General features: G+C 51.3%; 2 protein-coding genes across 2 annotated transcripts; one reads left to right on the forward strand and one right to left on the reverse strand.

Annotated features, from left to right (window-relative positions):
• The first annotated feature begins 473 nt into the window (after nucleotides 1-473).
• On the forward strand, nucleotides 474-3,826 carry TPI1 (triosephosphate isomerase 1). Its single transcript, XM_035255571.3, has 7 exons — nucleotides 474-716; nucleotides 1,905-2,028; nucleotides 2,109-2,193; nucleotides 2,268-2,400; nucleotides 2,700-2,785; nucleotides 3,056-3,143; nucleotides 3,270-3,826. Exons 1-7 carry the CDS (start codon nucleotides 491-493, stop codon nucleotides 3,386-3,388), a joined length of 861 nt encoding a protein of 286 aa, XP_035111462.1. The 5' UTR covers nucleotides 474-490; the 3' UTR covers nucleotides 3,389-3,826.
• Nucleotides 3,827-3,931: 105 nt separating this feature from the next.
• Nucleotides 3,932-6,304, reverse strand: SPSB2 (splA/ryanodine receptor domain and SOCS box containing 2). The gene is made up of 3 exons (XM_002752268.7): nucleotides 6,218-6,304; nucleotides 5,215-5,958; nucleotides 3,932-4,310 (listed from the first exon to the last, which is right to left on the reverse strand). The coding sequence occupies exons 2-3, from the start codon at nucleotides 5,876-5,878 to the stop codon at nucleotides 4,183-4,185; spliced, it is 792 nt and encodes a 263-aa protein (XP_002752314.1). The 5' UTR covers nucleotides 5,879-5,958; nucleotides 6,218-6,304; the 3' UTR covers nucleotides 3,932-4,182.
• Nucleotides 6,305-19,120: the final 12,816 nt, after the last annotated feature.

A 19,120-nucleotide genomic window follows, 5' to 3' on the forward strand; every position in this document is an offset into this window, starting at 1 on the left:
GCCAGGCCTTGGCCAGCCGGGGCGAGGGTTGGGATACTCCTGGCGGCCTATACCTCTCTGGACTGCCCCTCCCGCTCGGAACCCTGCATTTGCCCTGCAAATCGACTCAGGTAGACTCCCTGGGTACAAGGTGCTTACTCAGCAGTCGGGCTTCAGCTGCTCCGACGGGGGAAGGGGGTTCTCTATCCCACTGATGGAGAGGGGCCCTCTCTGCCCCAGTGAGCGATTTGGGCCACGGGCCAGGTTGCCACGAGCTACCTCCGTCGAACCACTTCTGGCCCCGTGGGGGACTCAAGTCGCCAAGCGAGAGCTCACAGGTGTCGCCATGTCCCAAAAGCCCCGCAATCGTGGCAGAGGCGACCGAGACCCCGACGCCCCTAGAACGTTGCCAACAAGAAGGGGGAACGTCAGAACAGTGCCACGCCGGGCGGCGGCCGGGTGGCGGCAGGAGGGCGGGCGAGGGGCAGGGCTCCGGGGGACCGGGCGGGCCATGGCGGAGGACGGCGAGGAGGCGGAGTTCCACTTCGCGGCGCTCTATATAAGCGGGCAGTGGCCGCGGCTGCGCGCTGACACTGACCTTCAGTGCCTCGGTTCCAGCGCCATGGCTCCCTCCAGGAAGTTCTTCGTCGGTGGGAACTGGAAGATGAACGGGAGGAAGCAGAATCTGGGGGAGCTCATCGGCACTCTGAACGCGGCCAAGGTGCCGGGAGACACCGGTAAGCCCCCGCTGGGGAGGGGCCGGGCCGGGGCCTGGGCTGGAGTGGCAGCGCGCTCTCCCGAGACCCTGAGTCCGGTGTCCGCGTGGACCTGATGCAGGGCTGCGGGACGAGGGTCGCTGGGGTTCCGGCAGGGGCCCCGCAGCCGCAGCCCTGTCGGTGCGTCGAGGGGGTAGGGCGGAGCACGTGATGCCCCTTTGGACTGTGGGGGAGGAAAAGGCGTTTTGGGTCTCTGGGAGGAAGGTGGCCCCAGGGCGCGCACTGGGGCTGTGCCCGATAGGCGCCGGGATTAGGAGCGGAGCCCGAGGCTTTGCGGGCGACCGGGAGAGGCTGACCGCAGCCGCCGGGGTCGGGGAGGAGGCTGGGCTGCGTGGGCTTCCCGCTACCTGCCCCACGGCCTCCGGCGCCGTGCGCCGCCGCACGTAGCCCCAGACTCCTCCCCCGCCTCGCCTGCGGCGGAGTCCCAGTGTCTAGCTGCTCGGGGCCCATGAGCCCCCAGCTCTGACCCCTTCCATTCAGCAGCCTGAGCGACTCCTGCCTTCCACGGAAGGAACCGAGCTGGTGCCAAACAGGCTGAGCGATCTGGGAGTGAGGAGCCATCCTACCGCTTTCCCCAACCTGGAAACGAGAACGCTCCAGGCCTCTGAGTCAGTTAGCTCTGCCCCACCCACGGGCAAAGGATGCTCTCCTCCATCTTCCCTCTTACCCCCAACCGAAATCAGAGAACCTCGGGCCTAATCCAAAGAGGCATCCCCTTCTCGTTCATTCCCCAAAGGCCCCAGAGGCCCCCATACAGTCCCCAGGAGTTGGCCCCTTCTCCTTTTGCTACAAATCCTTGCCTTGTAAAGGGGAGGTGAGGATGGGCTATTTTAGAAGGGGGCAGGGTTGGCCCCTAGAGAATGCTGAGTCTGGGAGGTTCCTATGCCCAGAATAGCTCGAGGAAATTGGAGCCACAGCTGTTAAAAGAGCAGAGGGCAGGGTAAGGGCCGTGGCCTCTCAGGGGTACTTGGAAGGCTCTGCCAGTTGAGCGCAGGCCCAGCCTGACTGGGAAGTGGGCAGAGGTCATCTTGCTGGGGTGAAAAGCAGGGGAGAGTAGAACCAAGAAGAGGCTGAGGGCACTGGTCAGGAGTTGTGGCGAATGAAGGCTTTCTTTAGTCTCATCCCACTGTGGGACTCTCTTGTCCTCAGAGGTGGTTTGTGCTCCCCCCACTGCCTATATCGACTTCGCCCGGCAGAAGCTAGATCCCAAGATTGCTGTGGCTGCGCAGAACTGCTACAAAGTGTCTAACGGGGCCTTTACTGGGGAGATCAGGTGAGATGGAGGTGGAGAGGGTGTGAAGGGAAAGCCACTGGTGGGCTCCCTGCTGAGCCTTGGCTTCCTCTCTTCTTTAGCCCTGGCATGATCAAAGACTGCGGAGCCACATGGGTGGTCCTGGGGCACTCAGAGAGAAGGCATGTCTTCGGGGAGTCAGATGAGGTTAGTAGCCAAGAGAGGAGATAAGGGATGTATTTTTCCAAGAAGGATGTCTCACCAAGTCTGTTTTTCAACAGCTGATTGGGCAGAAAGTGGCCCATGCTCTGGCAGAGGGACTCGGAGTAATCGCCTGCATTGGGGAGAAGCTAGATGAAAGGGAAGCTGGCATCACTGAGAAGGTTGTTTTCGAGCAGACAAAGGTCATCGCAGGTATCTCTGGAGAAAGGGACCTTTGAACCTAGCCAGGGCCACAGAGACTCAGAGGGTAGGGTCAGGCCCTGGAGCATGTCTTGGTCCCCATGCTGATCCAGAAAAGGAAAAGGGGGAGGGGGAGTGAGCATCCTTGCTTGGTACCTATCACTTCTCCAGCCCCCAAGGTAGATGCCACCTGGAAATCCCCCAATGACCACTAGGGGGCAGTAGGCCACCATTCTTTATACTCTGGGGAATCTGTCTGGACAGCTCCTTCCTGTCCACCCTTCCCTCCAACTGTGATCTCTGCCCTGCAGATAATGTGAAGGACTGGAGCAAGGTCGTCCTGGCCTATGAGCCTGTGTGGGCCATTGGCACGGGCAAGACTGCAACACCCCAACAGGTAGGTAACTGAGCCCAGGAGCCCTGCTCTCATCCCAGCCTGCCACAGGTTTGGACAGACCGACCACCTAGGCCAACCCCTTATTTTAAAGACAGGGAAACCTTGAGCCCAGAGACAGTGACTTGTCCAAGGGCATCCATTCCATGGCCTGGCTTGGATCTGAGCCTTGGTACTCAGACTCAGACTCAGAAACCATACTAAGTGTCCACTGGTGCCACTGATTTTCCCTTTTAGAGAGGCAGAAAAGATAAGGCTAGCTTCTTGTTCTAGGCCCAGGAAGTACACGAGAAGCTCCGAGGGTGGCTTAAGTCCAATGTCTCTGATGCAGTGGCTCAGAGCACCCGTATCATTTATGGAGGTGAGTGGCTTTGCTTCGCGGCTGAGGTGGAGTGGGCTGAGGGCAAGACTGAGCCCTGGGACATGGAGGTGGGGTAGGGCTACTCATCCCATCCTTGACCAAGCCCTTGTTCTGCTCCCTTCCCAGGCTCTGTGACCGGGGCAACCTGCAAGGAGCTGGCCAGCCAGCCTGATGTGGATGGCTTCCTCGTGGGTGGTGCTTCCCTCAAACCCGAATTCGTGGACATCATCAATGCCAAACAATGAGGCCCATCCATCTTCCCTATCTTTCCTGCCAAGCCAGGGACTAAGCAGCCCAGAAGCCCAGTAACTGCCCCTCCCTGCACATGCTTCTGATGGTGTCATCTGCCCCCTCTTGTGGCCTCATCCAAACTGTACCTTCCTTTACCGTTTATATCTTCACCCTGTAATGGTTGGGACCAGGCCAGTCCCTTCTCCACTTACTATAATGGTTGGAACTAAACGTCACCAAGGTGGCTTCTCCTTGGCTGAGAAGTGGAAGGGGTGAAATTTACTAGTGGGTCCCCTAGGCCCTAGTGAGGGAGGGAGAGAAACCATCCTCACCGTGAGGCCAAGATCCTCCCCTCAGAAACCAGCAGTGCTGCCCTCTCCCATGGTGCCCATGCCTGTGTGTGTGTGTATGTGAACCACCCACGTGTGAGGGAATAAACACCTGGCACTAGGTCTTGTGGTCTGTCCGCCTTCACTGGACTTGTCCATAAATCTTCCTTTTTGAGGCAGCTATAGAAATTATCCCTTGTGCAAAAAAACAAAACCATAAACAGGTTGTAACAACACCTCTTAGTATTTTTACTTCAAAAACTGTTTTGCGTAGCAGACTGCCATAGCCTTGAATGCTGGCTCGCTCTCTTCCTCCCTCTGAGTGGCTCTGGGGCTGTTGATTTCCCCAGAGCTTGGGTTGGGGTAGGGGCCCAGCCTCACTGGCTTTCAGTAGCTGGTCTAGGCCAGCAGTGCCTCCCTACCTCCTCAAGGGCAGGGGTGGTGGCAAGGCCCCAGCACAGTCTGTGGTATCACAGGGCTCACTGGTAGAGCAGGTAGCGCTTCATGGCAGGGGGCAAGGGCAGGGCAGATACCTGGCCAAGCCGGGTATCCCCCAGGGTGTGGCGCACACACAGGCGACTCAGGTGCAGAAGGGAGTGTGGCTCCGCTGGGAGAGAGAAGGAGGGGAAGGTGAGTATGGGTACAGCCACCAGCCAGATGTCCTCAAACTACAGGGTCCTACCCAGATGCCTTTCTGCTTTCCTGCTTCGAGTGTGCCCACCTTAGCTCAAAGGGAGATCTGAGATGCCCCGAAGTGCTGCCTCCCAGTGAAGATTTCACACATCCCTAGTCAGAGCTGGGGGTGAAGTGCTGGTTAAGGCCCTCTAAGCGACAGGCCAAGGTAGCTCGGACCGTAGTGGAGCTGGCCCAGGCTTTGACTCCAGAGGCTTGGGAGCTGGGGCTGAGGTGAGGAAGGATGGTCCTCCACTCTGCAGCTCACACAACTGCAGAGAGCAGCTCCAAGCCCTGGCCCCAGTCAGTTCCTGGGGAGGCTCCTCCCCTGCTGCCCCACCCTAAGGCCCTGCCTCCTCCCTGATGCCCAGGGCCCCAGTGGCTCCATCCTGAGGTCTGGCTGAGGAAGGAAGTAGGTATATGGCACAGAGGTCAGAGCCCAGGGAATTCCGTATACACACTGGCTGCCTGGCTCTGCCTGTCGTCCTCCTTTTGGACCTGTACGCCAAACCCAGTACCTAACCCTTTGTATCTCTTGCTCAGGGGTTGGGTGATCTCCTGAACGCCCTCAGCCCTGGAGTGCCTCCCTCCATTCTGAAGGTTCACCACTTACTGGCCAAGAGAACTTGAGAAAGTTGCTTTCTCAGGCCTGTTTAACCTCTATTGGTATTGGATTAAATTAAATAACAGCTGTGAAGACCCCTAGCCTTTCCCAGCACTGAACAGAGAAGAGGCAGGTTGGATGAAGGTCCATCCCCTCTACTCTTGTCAAGAGTTTCCATCCCAAACCGCTGCCACCAGGGACAGAAAGTTCTCCCCAAACCTGCCCAATGCCTCACCTCTCCTTTCGCCCAGGTAGCGGATGCGGACCTGGCACTGGCCCCAGACAGCGCTTACTGCCGGATAGAGGGTCCTGCCCTTCAGTCCACGGAAGGCTGGCCCCAGGTAGGTGCCCCCAATAGCGTAGCCCAGGGTTCCCTCCTCCATGTCCAGAACCACCAGCAGCCTCTCTGGCACCTCCAGCTGCTCACCCTGAGTTCCCGTTGGATACTGGGGGGCCCCGGGCCCCTTGCTCTGATGGTACAGCTTTCCCCGGCCGATGTCCCAGCCCCACGACTCGCTGTTGCTGCCCAGCAGCGCCGCGTAGTGGTCAGCCTGTAGCGGGGCGAGGGCCGTGGCCACGCCCACCACGGCATGCGTGCCCCTCTGCTCTGGGGGCCAGCTGATCTCCCAGGCGTGCAGGCCCCTCGAGTAGCCCCTCTTACCCCGGGCCCCATCAGTGCTCTGGGCCACGGGCCGCCGCTCAAAGTACAACCCCCTTTCCTTGACCTCGATGTTCTCTGAACAGTCTTTGGGATTCCAACCGTGGCGCCGTTGGGTCCCCAGGTCAGGAGGGGGTGCAGACAGCAGCTCTCCCAAGCCCTCGGGACAGGAGAGGTCTGGGTACAGGGCCTGTGGGGTGGGGGTGCTGTTGCTGCCCCCTGCCAGGGCCGTCTGGCCCATGGAAGTGAGGAGTTGGAGAACTCCTCGAAAGAGGCTTGCTGGGGCGTCTCCTGAAAGTTGAGCTCCAGTGTGGAATTGACCTGGAAGGGAGTTGGGGTAGAAGGGGTGTGAAGAGCAGAATCCTGGCGGCGGCTCCTCACCCAGGCACCCCATCCTTTCACCCAAGTTTGCCAGCTGGCCCGTTCCTCCCTCCTCGCTGCCCCAGAGCTCCTGGGCCCATCATCTGCCTTCGCCCCATCTATCCCAGATGGCCCGAGACTCTCGCGAGTTTCCCCACTTAGGGCCTCAGCATGGACCATCCCCCTTTCCCGTCCTGAGCCCTCGCCGCTGCCCCCAAACCTCGGTTGGCTTCCCAGCCCTGGAAGTTGCCGGGCTTCTGCAGGAGCCGGACGGAAAGAAGCCGGAGCGCGCCGGGCGCAGACCGCCAGCCGCTTCCGCCCCCAGAACCTCCCCAGGGCCGCGCCCGCTCTGCGGCCCCGCCCCTCCTGGACGTTAACCGTCTCCTCGCCGTCCCGGGCCGCGCAGCCCCGAGGCCACGCCCCTGCGGAGCTCCGCCCCCTAGGGGCAGTTACCCCTTTCCTAGGCCGCAGCCGTGGTGCCCACCCGCGACGGTTAACCTTAGATCTCCTCTCCGGGCTGCGACCCGGCCCTAGGTCCCTCCGCAATGGCGAAGTTGGGTGGTTAACCCTTCTCTCGCTGCGACGGAGTCCGCACATGGGCAGGCCCAGCTCAGAATCAACGCTTTGATGGCATCACCACCTCGGGAATCCCTGGGGATGGTGTTCTCCACCGTCAAGACCTTTGAGCCGCCTGTGCAACCAACTCCTGCGCCTCTGAGGATAAGGAGCATGGGGTCAAGGAGGGGCTCCATTGTGCTGACTCCCATTTCCATTTCCCTGTGATTCTGGGTCACTGTTTCTGGGTTGGTCCCTTTCTGCTCGGGTTGTGAGTCAGCCTGTGCCACCTCTGTGGCTCTGAACTCTGTCAAGCTCTGAGCTGTACGTGTCATAGTTCTCCCTGCTGGTCCAGTCTTCACACTGGATGCCAATCCATTACTGAGCCGTTGATCTCATTTGGTAGAGTGTCCTGGCTAAGACTTCAGGTTTGGGTGAAGCTATGCCACTAGTTAGCTGTGTGATGCTGGGGAACCTGCCATATTACTGTTTTGTTTTTGAGACAGGGTATTGCTCTGTCACCCAGGCTGGAGTTCAGTGGCGCCATCGCAGCCCACTGCAGCCTTGACGTCCTGGGCTAGATCCTCCTACCTCAGCCTCCCAAGTAGCTGGGACTACAGGCATTTGCTACCATGCCCAGCTAATTAAAAAAATTTTTTTTAGAGATGGGGGTCTCATCACGTTGCCCAGCCCGGTCTCAAACTTTTGGGCTCAAGTGATTCTCCTGCCTTGGCCTCCCAAAGTGCTGGGATTTCAGGCATGAGCCACTGTGCCCTGCCCCAGATTTGTGTAGTTTTCTGTAAAGTAGAATGGGAGCAATGATGGTACTTACCTCACAGGGTTGTTGTGCAGTTGAAATAATCCAGGTAAAGCATGTAACACAGAGCCGGGGACACAGTATGCACTCACCAAGCATAGCTGTCGGTGTGCTTACGCCGACACTATAAGGAGGCAGTGGCCAAGGACACTATAAGGAGGCAGTGGCCAAGGATGCAGCTGTGGAAGCAGACTGCCTGGGCATGAGTACCTGAAGGCCAGTGTGTGTATGACCTTGGGCAAATCACTGAACCTCCCTGTGCCTGTTTCTTTCTAAGACAGAGATCACAGTAGTGTCTATTGCATGGGGTTGGTAGTGAGGATCCAATGAGGTTATCGTTGTAACATTTGGAACAGCTTCTGGTTTGCATTTAATGATTTGTGCTAAGCACTGGAGATGAAGCAGTGAATCCTTAAGGAGGTTACAAAGACTTTTATAAAACAATGTATCATGGAGTAATAGTAAATGATATTATGGAGATAAAAGAATAAAAGGAATAGGACTCCTATCCAGGGTTCAAGCAGCTAGGAAAGGAACATGTCCTTGAGGAGGTGACACCTGGGCTGAATCTTAGAGGATGACTAGGAATTGGGCTGAGACGGGCCCCTTCTCTGCAGTATGGAGGTTGGGTTAGGGTTGCTGCATGTAGAAGACATTCTAGACAGGAGTCTGCAGGAAAAAAACCAAGAAGCTGCAGGTGGGTTTGGGGAAGTACGATAGCTTCACGATTGCTACAGCCAGGAAGGAAGCATGAGAGGGAGCAGAGAAGTAGACATGAAGTCACAGAGGCCTTCTAGGCTGAGTTAAGGAATGTAAATATTTTCCCATAAGACAGGCCAGTGATGGGGAGCCACTGTAGGATAGAAGCAGGAGAGGAACATGGTCAGATATGCGTTTGATTTATTTTCATATTGTGAGCCAGGGTCTCACTTTATCACCCAGGCTGTAGTGGAGTAGTGTGATCATGATTCATGGCAGCCACAACCTCCTGAGCTCGGGCCATCCTCCCACTTCAGCCTCCTGAGTAGCTGGGACTACAGGTGCATGCCACCATGCTGAACTAATTTATTTTTATTTTTAAAAATTTTAAATTATTATCTTTTAGTTTTAAAAATAGAGACAGAGTCTCAGTCTCATTCTGTTGCCCAGGCTGGTCTCCTACTCCTGGGTCAAGTGATCCTCCTGCCTCAGTGTCCCAAAGTGCTGGGAATACAGGCATGAGCCGCTGTGCCTGGCCAGATCTGCATTTTGGGAAAACCACCCTGACAGCAATGTAGAGGAAGCTTCAAGGGAAATAGGACTGGAAGCAAAGACACCATTTCTAGCAGCCCAGGTGACAAGTGTGGAGAACCTAAAATAGGACAGTAGAAATAAGAATGAAAAGAATTCAAGAAACACTAATGAAATGGCAAGATCCTGTGACTGATTAGATGTGGAGTTAAGGCCGGGTGCGGTGGCTCACGCCTGTAATCCCAGCACTTTGGGAGGCTGAGGCAGGTGGATCACCTAAGGTCAGGAGTTCAAAACCAGCCTGGCCAACATGGTGTAACCCCATCTCTACTAAAAATACAAAAATTAGCCAGGTGTAATGGTGGGCACCTGGAATCCCAGCTACTTGGGAGGGTGAAGCAGGAGAATTGCTTGAACGTGGGAGGTGGAGATTGCAGTGAGCCGTGATGACGCTAGTGCACTCCAGCCAGGGCGGCAGGAAAAAAAAAAAAGTTTCTAGCCTGGAAAAATTGATTGAATGATGGTGCCACCAATCAAGATGGAGATGACAGAGGAGTAACTGGGGGCAGGGGCAGGAGGGTGGGAGAGGGAGATGGTGAGTTCAGTTTAGGATGTGTTTTTGAGGTGTCTGAGCCACAAGCAAATAGAACCATCCAGAACACACTAGAAAATGGCAGGTCTGGAGGCCGAATGAGAGGCCTGGGATGGAGACAGGGATTTGGGAGGGGTGTCAGCCTTTAGTCAGGAGTTCAACTATGAGAATCGGTGAGTGAAATATGGGTGAGGTGAGAGAGAGTGCAGAGCAAGAGGAGGATCGAAGAGAGCGCAACAATCTAGAAAATAAATTTTTCATTACTTACAAGATTGTTTTGGTCAAAGGTTACTGGCAACCTTAGTGAGACAGCGAGGTTGAAGGGGCTGGACTGTCACTGCGCTACAAGCTTCATGTTTTGAAGGAATAGAAAATGAAAAGTAAATTACAATCATGTCACATAGTTAAAGTTACCTGAGAAAATCCCTTAGTAGGCTGGGTGCAGTGGCTCATTCTTGTAATCCTACCACTTTCAGAGGTTGAAGCAGGAGCTTGAGCCCAGGAGTTTGAGACCAACCTGGGCAACGTAGTGAGACCCCATCTCTACCAAAAGAAATAAACAAATAAATAATAATAATAAAATAGGCCCAGTGCAGTGGCTCCCAGCACTTTGGGAGGCCGAGCCAGGCAGATTGCTTGAGGTTGGGAGTTTGAGACCAGCCTCAGCATGCTGAAACCCCTTCTCTACTAAAATAATACAAAAATTAGCCAAGTGTGGTGGCAGGCGCCTGTAATCCCAGCTACTCAGGAAGCTGAGGCAGGAGAACTGCTTCAACCCAGGAGGCGGAGAGTGGAGCGAGCCGAGATTTGCTTCACAGGTTTTTTTGAATCTTGATTGCACATACAGATTTTTTTTTAGTTTTTTTTTTTCTTTTTTTTTCTTGCCACTTTGGAGATAGACTTGTATGCTAGCATGGAAGGGAATTGTTTTTTCGGTTGATTGCCTAACAACTTGCTTGATGGCCTTTCAGATGGATCATGTTATACAGAAAGGAAGTATTTGAAAACACTACAATCTAGGCTGGGCACCATGGCTCATGCCTGTAATCCCACCACTTTGGGAAGGCGAGGTGCATGAATCACGAGGTCAGGAGTTCAAGACCAGCCTGGCCAAGATGGTGAAACCCGTCTCTACTAAAAATACAAGAAAATTAGCCAGGTGTGGTGGCAGGCACCTGTAATCCCAGCTACAGCTACTCGGGAGGCTGAGGCAGAGAACTGCTTGAACCCGGGAGGCAGAAGTTGCAGTGAGCCAAGATAGTGCCATTACACTCCAGCCTGGGCGAAGAGTAAGACTCCGTCTCAAAAACGACAACAAAAAAACACTACAATCTAGTTTAAGACACAAAACAGTAGAATCACTGTCAGCTTCACAAGATACACACTGAAGGGCCCAGAACTGGGGCCAAGAGAACATAGCCTTCCATCTCTTAGTCACACGGAATGGGGCCTGGCCCCACTCTGCCCTGTTTATTCTGAGCATTGTTAAATGAGTCTGCAATGAAACGCCATGTTTACTTCAATCCTCACAACAAAGATAACCCAATTTTCAGATTCTTAAACTGAGGCTTAGAAAAGTTAAACGCCTTGTCCAAGACCGCAGAACTGGAAAATGGCAATGTCAGGATCCAACTCCAGAAAGCCTCCCCTGGTAGTGGGAGGAAATGGCAAATGACGCAGCCGAATTTATTTTTTCTTTCTGAGACGGAGTCTTGCTCTGTCCCCAGGCTGGAATGCAGTAGCGTGATCTCGATTCACCGCAACCTCCGCCTCCTGGGTTCAAGTGATTCTCCTGCCTCAGCGTCCTGAGTAGCTGGGACTACAGGCACGCCACCACACCAGGCTATTTTTTGTATTTTTAGTAGAGACAGGGTTTCACCATGTTGTCCAGGATGGTCTTGGTCACTGGACCTCGTGATCCGCCGGCCTCGGCTCTCAAAGTGCTGGGATTACAGGCGGGAGACACGGCGCCCGTCCAGTAAATTTTTAAAACCGGGATTCTCTGCCGCCGCCGGGCCCTGGGCCAACGCCCTGCCCCGCCCGCCCAGCGCCCACGCCCCACCCCGCGCAGCCGCCCAGGTGCTAGTTACGTAACCGCTGCAAAGCTTGCGCCAAGGCTCGCAGCAGGGGGCGGGGGAGGTGCTGACTCACGCCGGCCCAGCGGTCACGTGAGCGGGGGCGCAGCAAGCTGACGGTAGGAGTGCCTCCCGGGCGCCCCACAGCGGCCGCATGCGTCGCAGGACCTTCTCCCAGCAGCTCAAGCCTTAAGTCGCGACAGAAACCGGAGCCCACCACCCAGGGGTCTCCCCGCCAGTATCTTCCCTGGCCCCAGCGCTGAGGTTCACACCTGGAACATTCTGGCCCAGAACAAAAAAGACCCAAGGCGGACACGGGGGCCTGAGGCTGAAAGTCCCTGCTCTGCAGCCAGGGCCGCTAAACCTGCTGCTGAGGGCGACTCTAGCCCGGGTTCCAGAAGGGAGTGTAAGGGACTGAGTGCTTGTGGGAAATTTCCTAATTGAGGCTTACCCCCTAAAGTTCTTTATGTTCTAAAGGGTTCCATTCCATCAGCCTCAAAATGTTTCCTTCCCCATCCCTCTTTCTATTAGGGTGGTTATGTCTAGGGACTCTCCACTGCGAGAGAATCATTTTGTTCTCCCTGAGGAGGGAGAGTAACACCCCCCACAGGCACCAAGGAAGGAGAACTGTCCAGACCCCAGGCACCTGACGAATATGTTACAGTGTTATTACTCAGCTGTTTCCTTTATATAATCCTTTATAGATAATCCTATGTTAGTATATAGAATTAGTACCTGAAGTATAACTTACTGCTTATATATATCTAGCTTATATAGTCATACTTAATACTTATATCTGACATACTTAGTTCTATATATAATCTTTCTGTATAATCATACAGGTATTGTAGTCAGAGCTGTACTGACACATTTAGTGCTGATTTATATAATCCTTCCGTATAGCCATATAGTATTTTTGAAAAATTCTTTCCATATAGTAGTTTGTAGTAGGAGGAATGCCCAGAGCAGTCACAGAACAGAAGTAGTACACGGGAAAACAGCCAAATCAGGACAAGAACTAAAGACCCAGGCAATGGCATCCCTGCCTGAAAGGGCATTTGCTGTATGGCAGGCTTGGAGCAAGAGCCTGTCCTCCTGATAAAGGAGTTGTAGTACCTTGCATCCAGTTCCTGTGGAAAGTAGGCCTCAAGCCTGAGATCCTGGAAATAACTGAGGGAGAAGAACACCTCTGGTGTGACCAGTCACAGTGGCTGTACATCCTGGCAGTCATTTCTCATTTCTGTGCTAGCTCAAATCATCTTAAGAACCCAAGTCTGTCAACTCCCACTGCATTGGCTTACAGTATCCTTAGAAATCCTTTGAAATCTCCAGTCCCCAGATAAGAAGTGCTGCACATGACCCCTGTTGCACACAGCCCACCTCCTTGCCTCGGTGACCTAATGGGGGGTGGACCCCTTTTCTGTACACAACCCTCTACTACTGTGCACAGCTCGACCCCCTACTGCTCATGGCCCACCTCTCTGCCCAGATGACATATTGGGATGGCCCCCTCGCATGTGACTCGTGATTATGTATGCCCTATCACTAAACCTATAGATGACCTCACTCACAACCCTTCCCCCTAATAAATACGGATGCTTCTGGGCATTCGGGTTCTTGCTGATCTCCACTCGTAGGTGGCAAGGGCCCCCCCAAGTCCAGATGCTCTTCACCAGTTCTATAGTGTCCTGTCTCTTTACTTCTTGGATCCTGCATCTCAGCACAGCATAAGGGACACCCCCATAACCCCGTGGGGCCCAACAGCCCTGCAGGGAGATCAAAGTGGGAGACACCCAGGTTGTGTTAGAAACTGTATGGGAGCCAGGGTGATGGCTTATGGGGATCACCCCTGCGAGAGGCTAACAATTTGGCCTCTGCCATTAGGTGAGTTTGATTCCTTACACATTTTCCCTGGCTGGAGGCTGTCGAGCTATGAGAAAGAGGAAATTAAGAAGAGAATGAAAGAGGAAATTGAAAATGATTAAGCAGGACACTATTTTCAGCTTTCTTGGCCGATGAGATAACGGCTGGGTGAATGCCGAGTGGTCTCACAAGGCATTGTGTCCCCCTTTCTGGCTCCTGATCTAAACCTGTTTTATGACTTTGTTTACCAGGCATTGCTTCAGCCTGGCAACCTCCCCTGCGGTCCTTGTGTTTTGCAGATGCATGATTTACTACTGAGCTTGTGTCTTCTAGTTAAAGATTGTTATCCAAGTTACTGATTGTTCTGACAATATTGATAATCAGCATCACCTATTTCCCCCTTGATCCTTTAAATCAGTATTTGTTCCCTTTGACAGTTCCTCAGAATCATCCCTCAGGAATTTTCTGTTCCTTTTATTGTTTGAGTAATGATCTGCATTGAGGTAATGATGTTAAAGAGAAAACTATAATGGAACCTACTGAACAAATAAAGTCGCTGTTTGGGCACTGCTGTTTGGGCATAAGCCTAATCAGTCCTCCAGACCCCTCTCTCTGTCTCCTTTTTTTTTCGTGCACGCCCTCTTCCAGGTTTGGGACCCTCTCACTGGATGAGACTCCTGGGCTCGCATTCAGTTCACAACAATGGCTCATGTCTGTGGTCCCAGCTACTCAGGAGGCTGAGGCGGGAGGATTGCTTGAGCCCTGGATGTCGAGGCCGCAGTGAGCTATGATCCGGCCTGTGAATACTCTAGGAGGATGGATGATGTAGCGAGACCGTTTCAAAAGGGGAGAAAGGGACTGCAGCGTAAAGGAGCATACCTGTTACAAAAGTAAATGCTCTTTTGTCACCCTTGCTATTTTTTAAGAGACTCAATTTTTCCTAGTTTTCCTTTTTTTTTTTTTTGAGACAGTCTTACTCAGATGCCCAGGCTGGAGTGCAGTGACGTGATCTCTGCTCACTGCAACCTCCACCTCCTGGATTCAAGCGATTCTCCTGCCTCAGCCTCTGGAGTAGCTGGGATTACAGGTGTGTGCCACCACAGCTGGCTAATTTTGTATTTTTAGTAGAGACGGGGTTTCACCATGTTGGCCAGGATGGTCTTGATTTCTTGACCTCGTGATTCACCCTCCTCGGTGTCCCAAAGCGCTGGGATTACAGGTGTGAGCCACCGCACCTGGCCTGAGATCTGATGGTTTTGTACGTGTTTGACAGTTCCTCTTTCGCACTCTCGCCTGCCACCATGTAAGATATACCTGCTTCCCTTCTGCCATGTCTGCAAAGTTCCTGAGGCCTCCCCAGCTGTGCAGAACTGTGAGTCAATTAAACCTCTTTTCTTTATAAATTACCCAGTCTCCGGCAGTTCTTTATAGGAGTGTGAAAACAGACTAATATAGTATTCCACTACCACTAACTAGCTGGACATATTCATCTTTTCCATGTCCTATGTCCATTCAGTTGCTGAGTCTTGTTGACTCTTTCTCTCTATCCCTACCTCCTTACTCCATACTCCTTAACCTTATCATTTTCAGCTTCCTAAACTTTCAAGATTATTGTACCTTCAATGAATCATATGCCAGATATATGCCATATATATACATATATGCATTTGCTATTTATTTTAAGAATGTAAAGTAACATTTTAGAATTTATTGGGTTTTTCTACTTCTCTCTATCCAATAGTTTATTCTATTATTAGATATAATAAGGCGAGCTGGGTACGATGGGTCATGCCTGTAGTCCCAGCACTTTCGGAGGCTGAAGCAGGCAGATAGTTTGAGCCCAGAAACTCAAGACCAGCCCGGGCAACATGGCAAAACCTCGTGTCTACAAAACACACACACACACACACACACACACACACACACCCCACACATTACTTAGGCATGGTGGCATGTGCCAGATACTTGGTAGGCTGAGGAAGGAGGATTGGTAGAGCTTGGGATGTCGAGGCTGTAGTGAGCTGTGATCACACCATTGCACTCCAACTTGAGTGACAGAGTAAGACCCCATTTCTAAAAAAAAGAAAAAAGAAAAAGGGCCGGGTGCAGTTGCTCACACCTGTAATCCCAACACCTTGGGAGGCCGAGGTGAGCGGATCATGAGGTCAGGAGTTTGAGACCAGCCTGGCCAACATGGTGAAATTCCATCTCTACTGAAAATACAAAAATTAGCTGGGTATGGTGGCTCACTCCTGTGTCTTTAGTAGAGGCAGGGTTTCTCCTTGTTGGCTAGTCTGGTCTTGAACTCCTGATCTCTGGTGATCTGCCTGTAGTCCCAGCTACTCGGGAGGCTGAGGCAGGAGAATTGCTTGAATCCAGGAGGTGGAGGTTGCGGTGAGCCGAGATCGCGCCACTGCTCTCCAGCCTAGTGACAGAGTGAGACCCTGTCTCAAACAAACAAACAAACAAACAAAAAGAAGGCCGGGTGTGCTGGCTCACAGCTGTAATCCCAGCATTTTCAAAGGTTGAGGTAGGAGGGTCTCTTGAGCCCACGAATTGGGGAGTAGCCTGGGGAACACAGTGAGATTCTATCTCTACAAAAAAGTATTAAAAAATTATCCAGGGCATCACACTACCGGATTTCAAACTATACTACAAGGCTACAGTAATCAAAACAGCATGGTACTGGTACCAAAACAGAGATATAGACCAATGGAACAAAACAGAGGCACCGGAGGCAACACAACATACATACAACTATACAATCTTTGATAAACCTGACAAAAACAAGCAATGGGGCAAGGATTCCATGTTTAACAAATGGTGTTGGGAAAACTGGCTAGCCATGTGCAGAAAGCAGAAACTGGACCCCTTCCTGACACCTTACACTAAAATCAACTCCAGATGGATTAAAGACTTAAACATAAGACCTGGCACCATAAAAACCCTAGAAGGAAATCTAGGCAAAACTATCCAGGACATAGGAGTAGGCAAGGACTTCATGAACAAAACACCAAGAGCATTGGCAACAAAAGCCAAAATAGACAAATGGGACCTAATGAAACTCCACAGCTTCTGCACGGCAAAAGAAACAGTCACTAGAGTGGATCGGCAACCAACAGAATGGGAAAAAATTTTCGCAGTCTACCCATCTGACAAAGGGCTGATATCCAGAATTTACAAACAACTCAAGCAGATTTACAGGAAAAAAACAAACAAGCCCATTCAAAAGTGGGCAAAGGATATGAACAGATACTTTACGAAAGAAGACATATATGAGGCCAACAATCATATGAAAAAATGCTCATCGTCACTGGTCATCAGAGAGATGCAAATCAAAACCACATTGAGATACCATCTCACGCCAGTTAGAATGGCGATCATTAAAAAATCTGGAGACAACAGATGCTGGAGAGGATGTGGAGAAAAAGGAACACTTTTACACTGTTGGTGGGAGTGTAAATTAGTTCAACCATTGTGGAAGACAGTGTGGCGATTCCTCAAGGCCTTAGAAATAGAAATTCCATTTGACCCAGCAATCCCATTACTGGGTATATATCCAAAAGACTATAAATCGTTCTACTATAAGGACACATGTACACGAATGTTCATTGCAGCACTGTTTACAATAGCAAAGACCTGGAATCAACCCAAATGCCCATTGATAATAGACTGGATTGGAAAAATGTGGCACATATACACCATGGAATATTATGCAGCAATCAGAAATGATGAGTTCGTGTCGTTTGTAGGGACATGGATGAATCTGGAAAACTTCATCCTCAGCAAACTGACACAAGAACAGAAAATGAAACACCGCATATTCTCACTCATAGGTGGGTGATGAAAAATGAGAACACATGGACACAGAAAGGGGAGTACTAAACACTGGGGTCTATTGGGGGGAAAAGGGGAGGGCCAGTGGGAGGGGGAGGTGGGGAGGGATAGCCTGGGGAGAAATGCCAAATGTGGGTGAAGGGGAGAAGAAAAGCAAAGCACACTGCCATGTGTGTACCTACGCAACTGTCTTGCATGCTCTGCTCATGTACCCCAAAACCTATAATCCAATAAAAAATTAAAAAAAAAAAAAATTATCCAGGAATGGTGGTATGCCCCTGTGATCCTAGTTACTTGGGAAGCCAAGGCCTTACTTGAGCCTAGGAGTTTGAGGCTTCAATGAGCTATGTTCATTGCAGCAAACTGTGCCACAGTCTGAGTGACAAAGCAAGACCCCATCTTGCAAGACCACTTGTAGTCCCAGCAAAACTGTGCTCCAGTCTGAGTGACAAAGCAAGACCCCATCTTGCAAGACCACTTGTAGTCCCAGCAAAACTGTGCTCCAGTCTGAGTGACAAAGCAAGACCCTGTCTCAGGCCAGGCACAGTGGCTAACATCTGTAAATCCCAGCACTTTGAGAGGCTGAGGCAGATGGATTGCTTTAACCCAGGAATTTGAGATTAGCCTGGCCAACATGGCAAAACCCCATCTCTACTAAAAATTAAAAAATAAATAAATAACCGAGCATCATGGTGCACGCCTGTAGTCCCTACTCAGAATGCTGAGGCACGAGAATTGCTTGATGGGAGTGGAGGTTGCAGTGAGCTGAGATCGCACCACTGCACTCCAGCCTGGGCAATGGAGTGAGACCCTGCCTCAAAACAAACAAACAAAAAGACCCAGTCTCAAAAAGAAAAAAAAAAAAAAGAAATAATAAAGTGGCAGAATATATGATATATAGAGAAAAATCAGTACTAAAATAAGATGAGATCGGATGCATTCAGGGTGGTGTGGCTGTAGACACTAAAATCAATTTTTATGACAGTGTGACGCTAGAGCAGAAATAGTTAGATATAGATCAATGGAAGATAATAGAGTCCAAAAATAAAACCATACATAGGATAAAGATGGCATTTCAAATCAGTAAAGAGGAATGGAATTAATCAAATGATGTAGAAAACATTGGCTCCCCTACCTCACACTATACACCAACCTATTCTAGATGTATTAAAGACTGAAAAATATTTAAATACTATCAAAATATTCAAGGGAATATTTTCATAACCTTAGAAAAAGGCTTTTCTGAACCAGACCCACAATTCAGAAGCCTATGGAAGAGACTGACAGTTCTCACTGCACACAATGTCAGATTTCTGTAACAGTCTATAAGCAAAGTGAGATGACGAGGTAGGAAAATATTTTTGACATGTATAAGAGACAAGAAGTTAATGTGTCTGTGTGGTGGTTCAAAAATATGTCCATGAATTCTGTGATACTCATCCCTTCAAGAGGTGATCCTAATTCCCGTCCACGCGAGTGTGGATTGGACTTAGTGACTAACGTCTAAAGAACAGCATAAAGTTAGGCCAGGCACGGTGGCTCATGCCTATAATTCCAGCACTTTGGGAGGCCGAGGCGGGTGGATCACGAGGTCAAGAGATCGAGACCATCCTGGTCAATAAGGTAAAACCCCATCTCTACTAAAAATACAAAAATTAGCTGGGCATGGCGCTGCGCGCCTCTAGTCCCAGCAACGGGAGGCTGTGGCAGGAGAATTGCTTGAGTCCAGGAGGCAGAGGTTGCGGTGAGCCGGGATCGTGCCATTGCACTCCAGTCTGAGTAACAACAGCGAAACTCGGTCTCAAAAAAAAAAAAAGAATAGCATAAAGTGGTCGCCTTCACACAGATTACTCAGAAAACAAAGGTGCTTTGGCTAAGCTGGTGGAAGCTATCCGTTAATTAGAAAAGAAATGTTAAAAAACAAAAAAAAGAATAGCATAAAGTGGAAGTAATGGTGTGTGATTTTCGAGACTCAGTTAAAGGCATAGTGGCTTTCATCGTGGTCTCTTTCTCTCTCGGATCACTTGCTCTGGGGGAAGCCAGCTGCCATGTTATGAGAGTACTCAGGCCCTGCGGAGAAGTCCAGATGGTAAGGAACTGTCTTGCCAACAGCCATGTGAGTGAGCCATCTTGGAAGCAAATCCTCCTGCCCCG

The sequence above is a fragment of the Callithrix jacchus genome, chromosome 9 (genome assembly GCF_049354715.1).
Source record: "Callithrix jacchus isolate 240 chromosome 9, calJac240_pri, whole genome shotgun sequence".
Classification (NCBI taxonomy): Eukaryota; Metazoa; Chordata; class Mammalia; order Primates; family Cebidae; genus Callithrix; species Callithrix jacchus.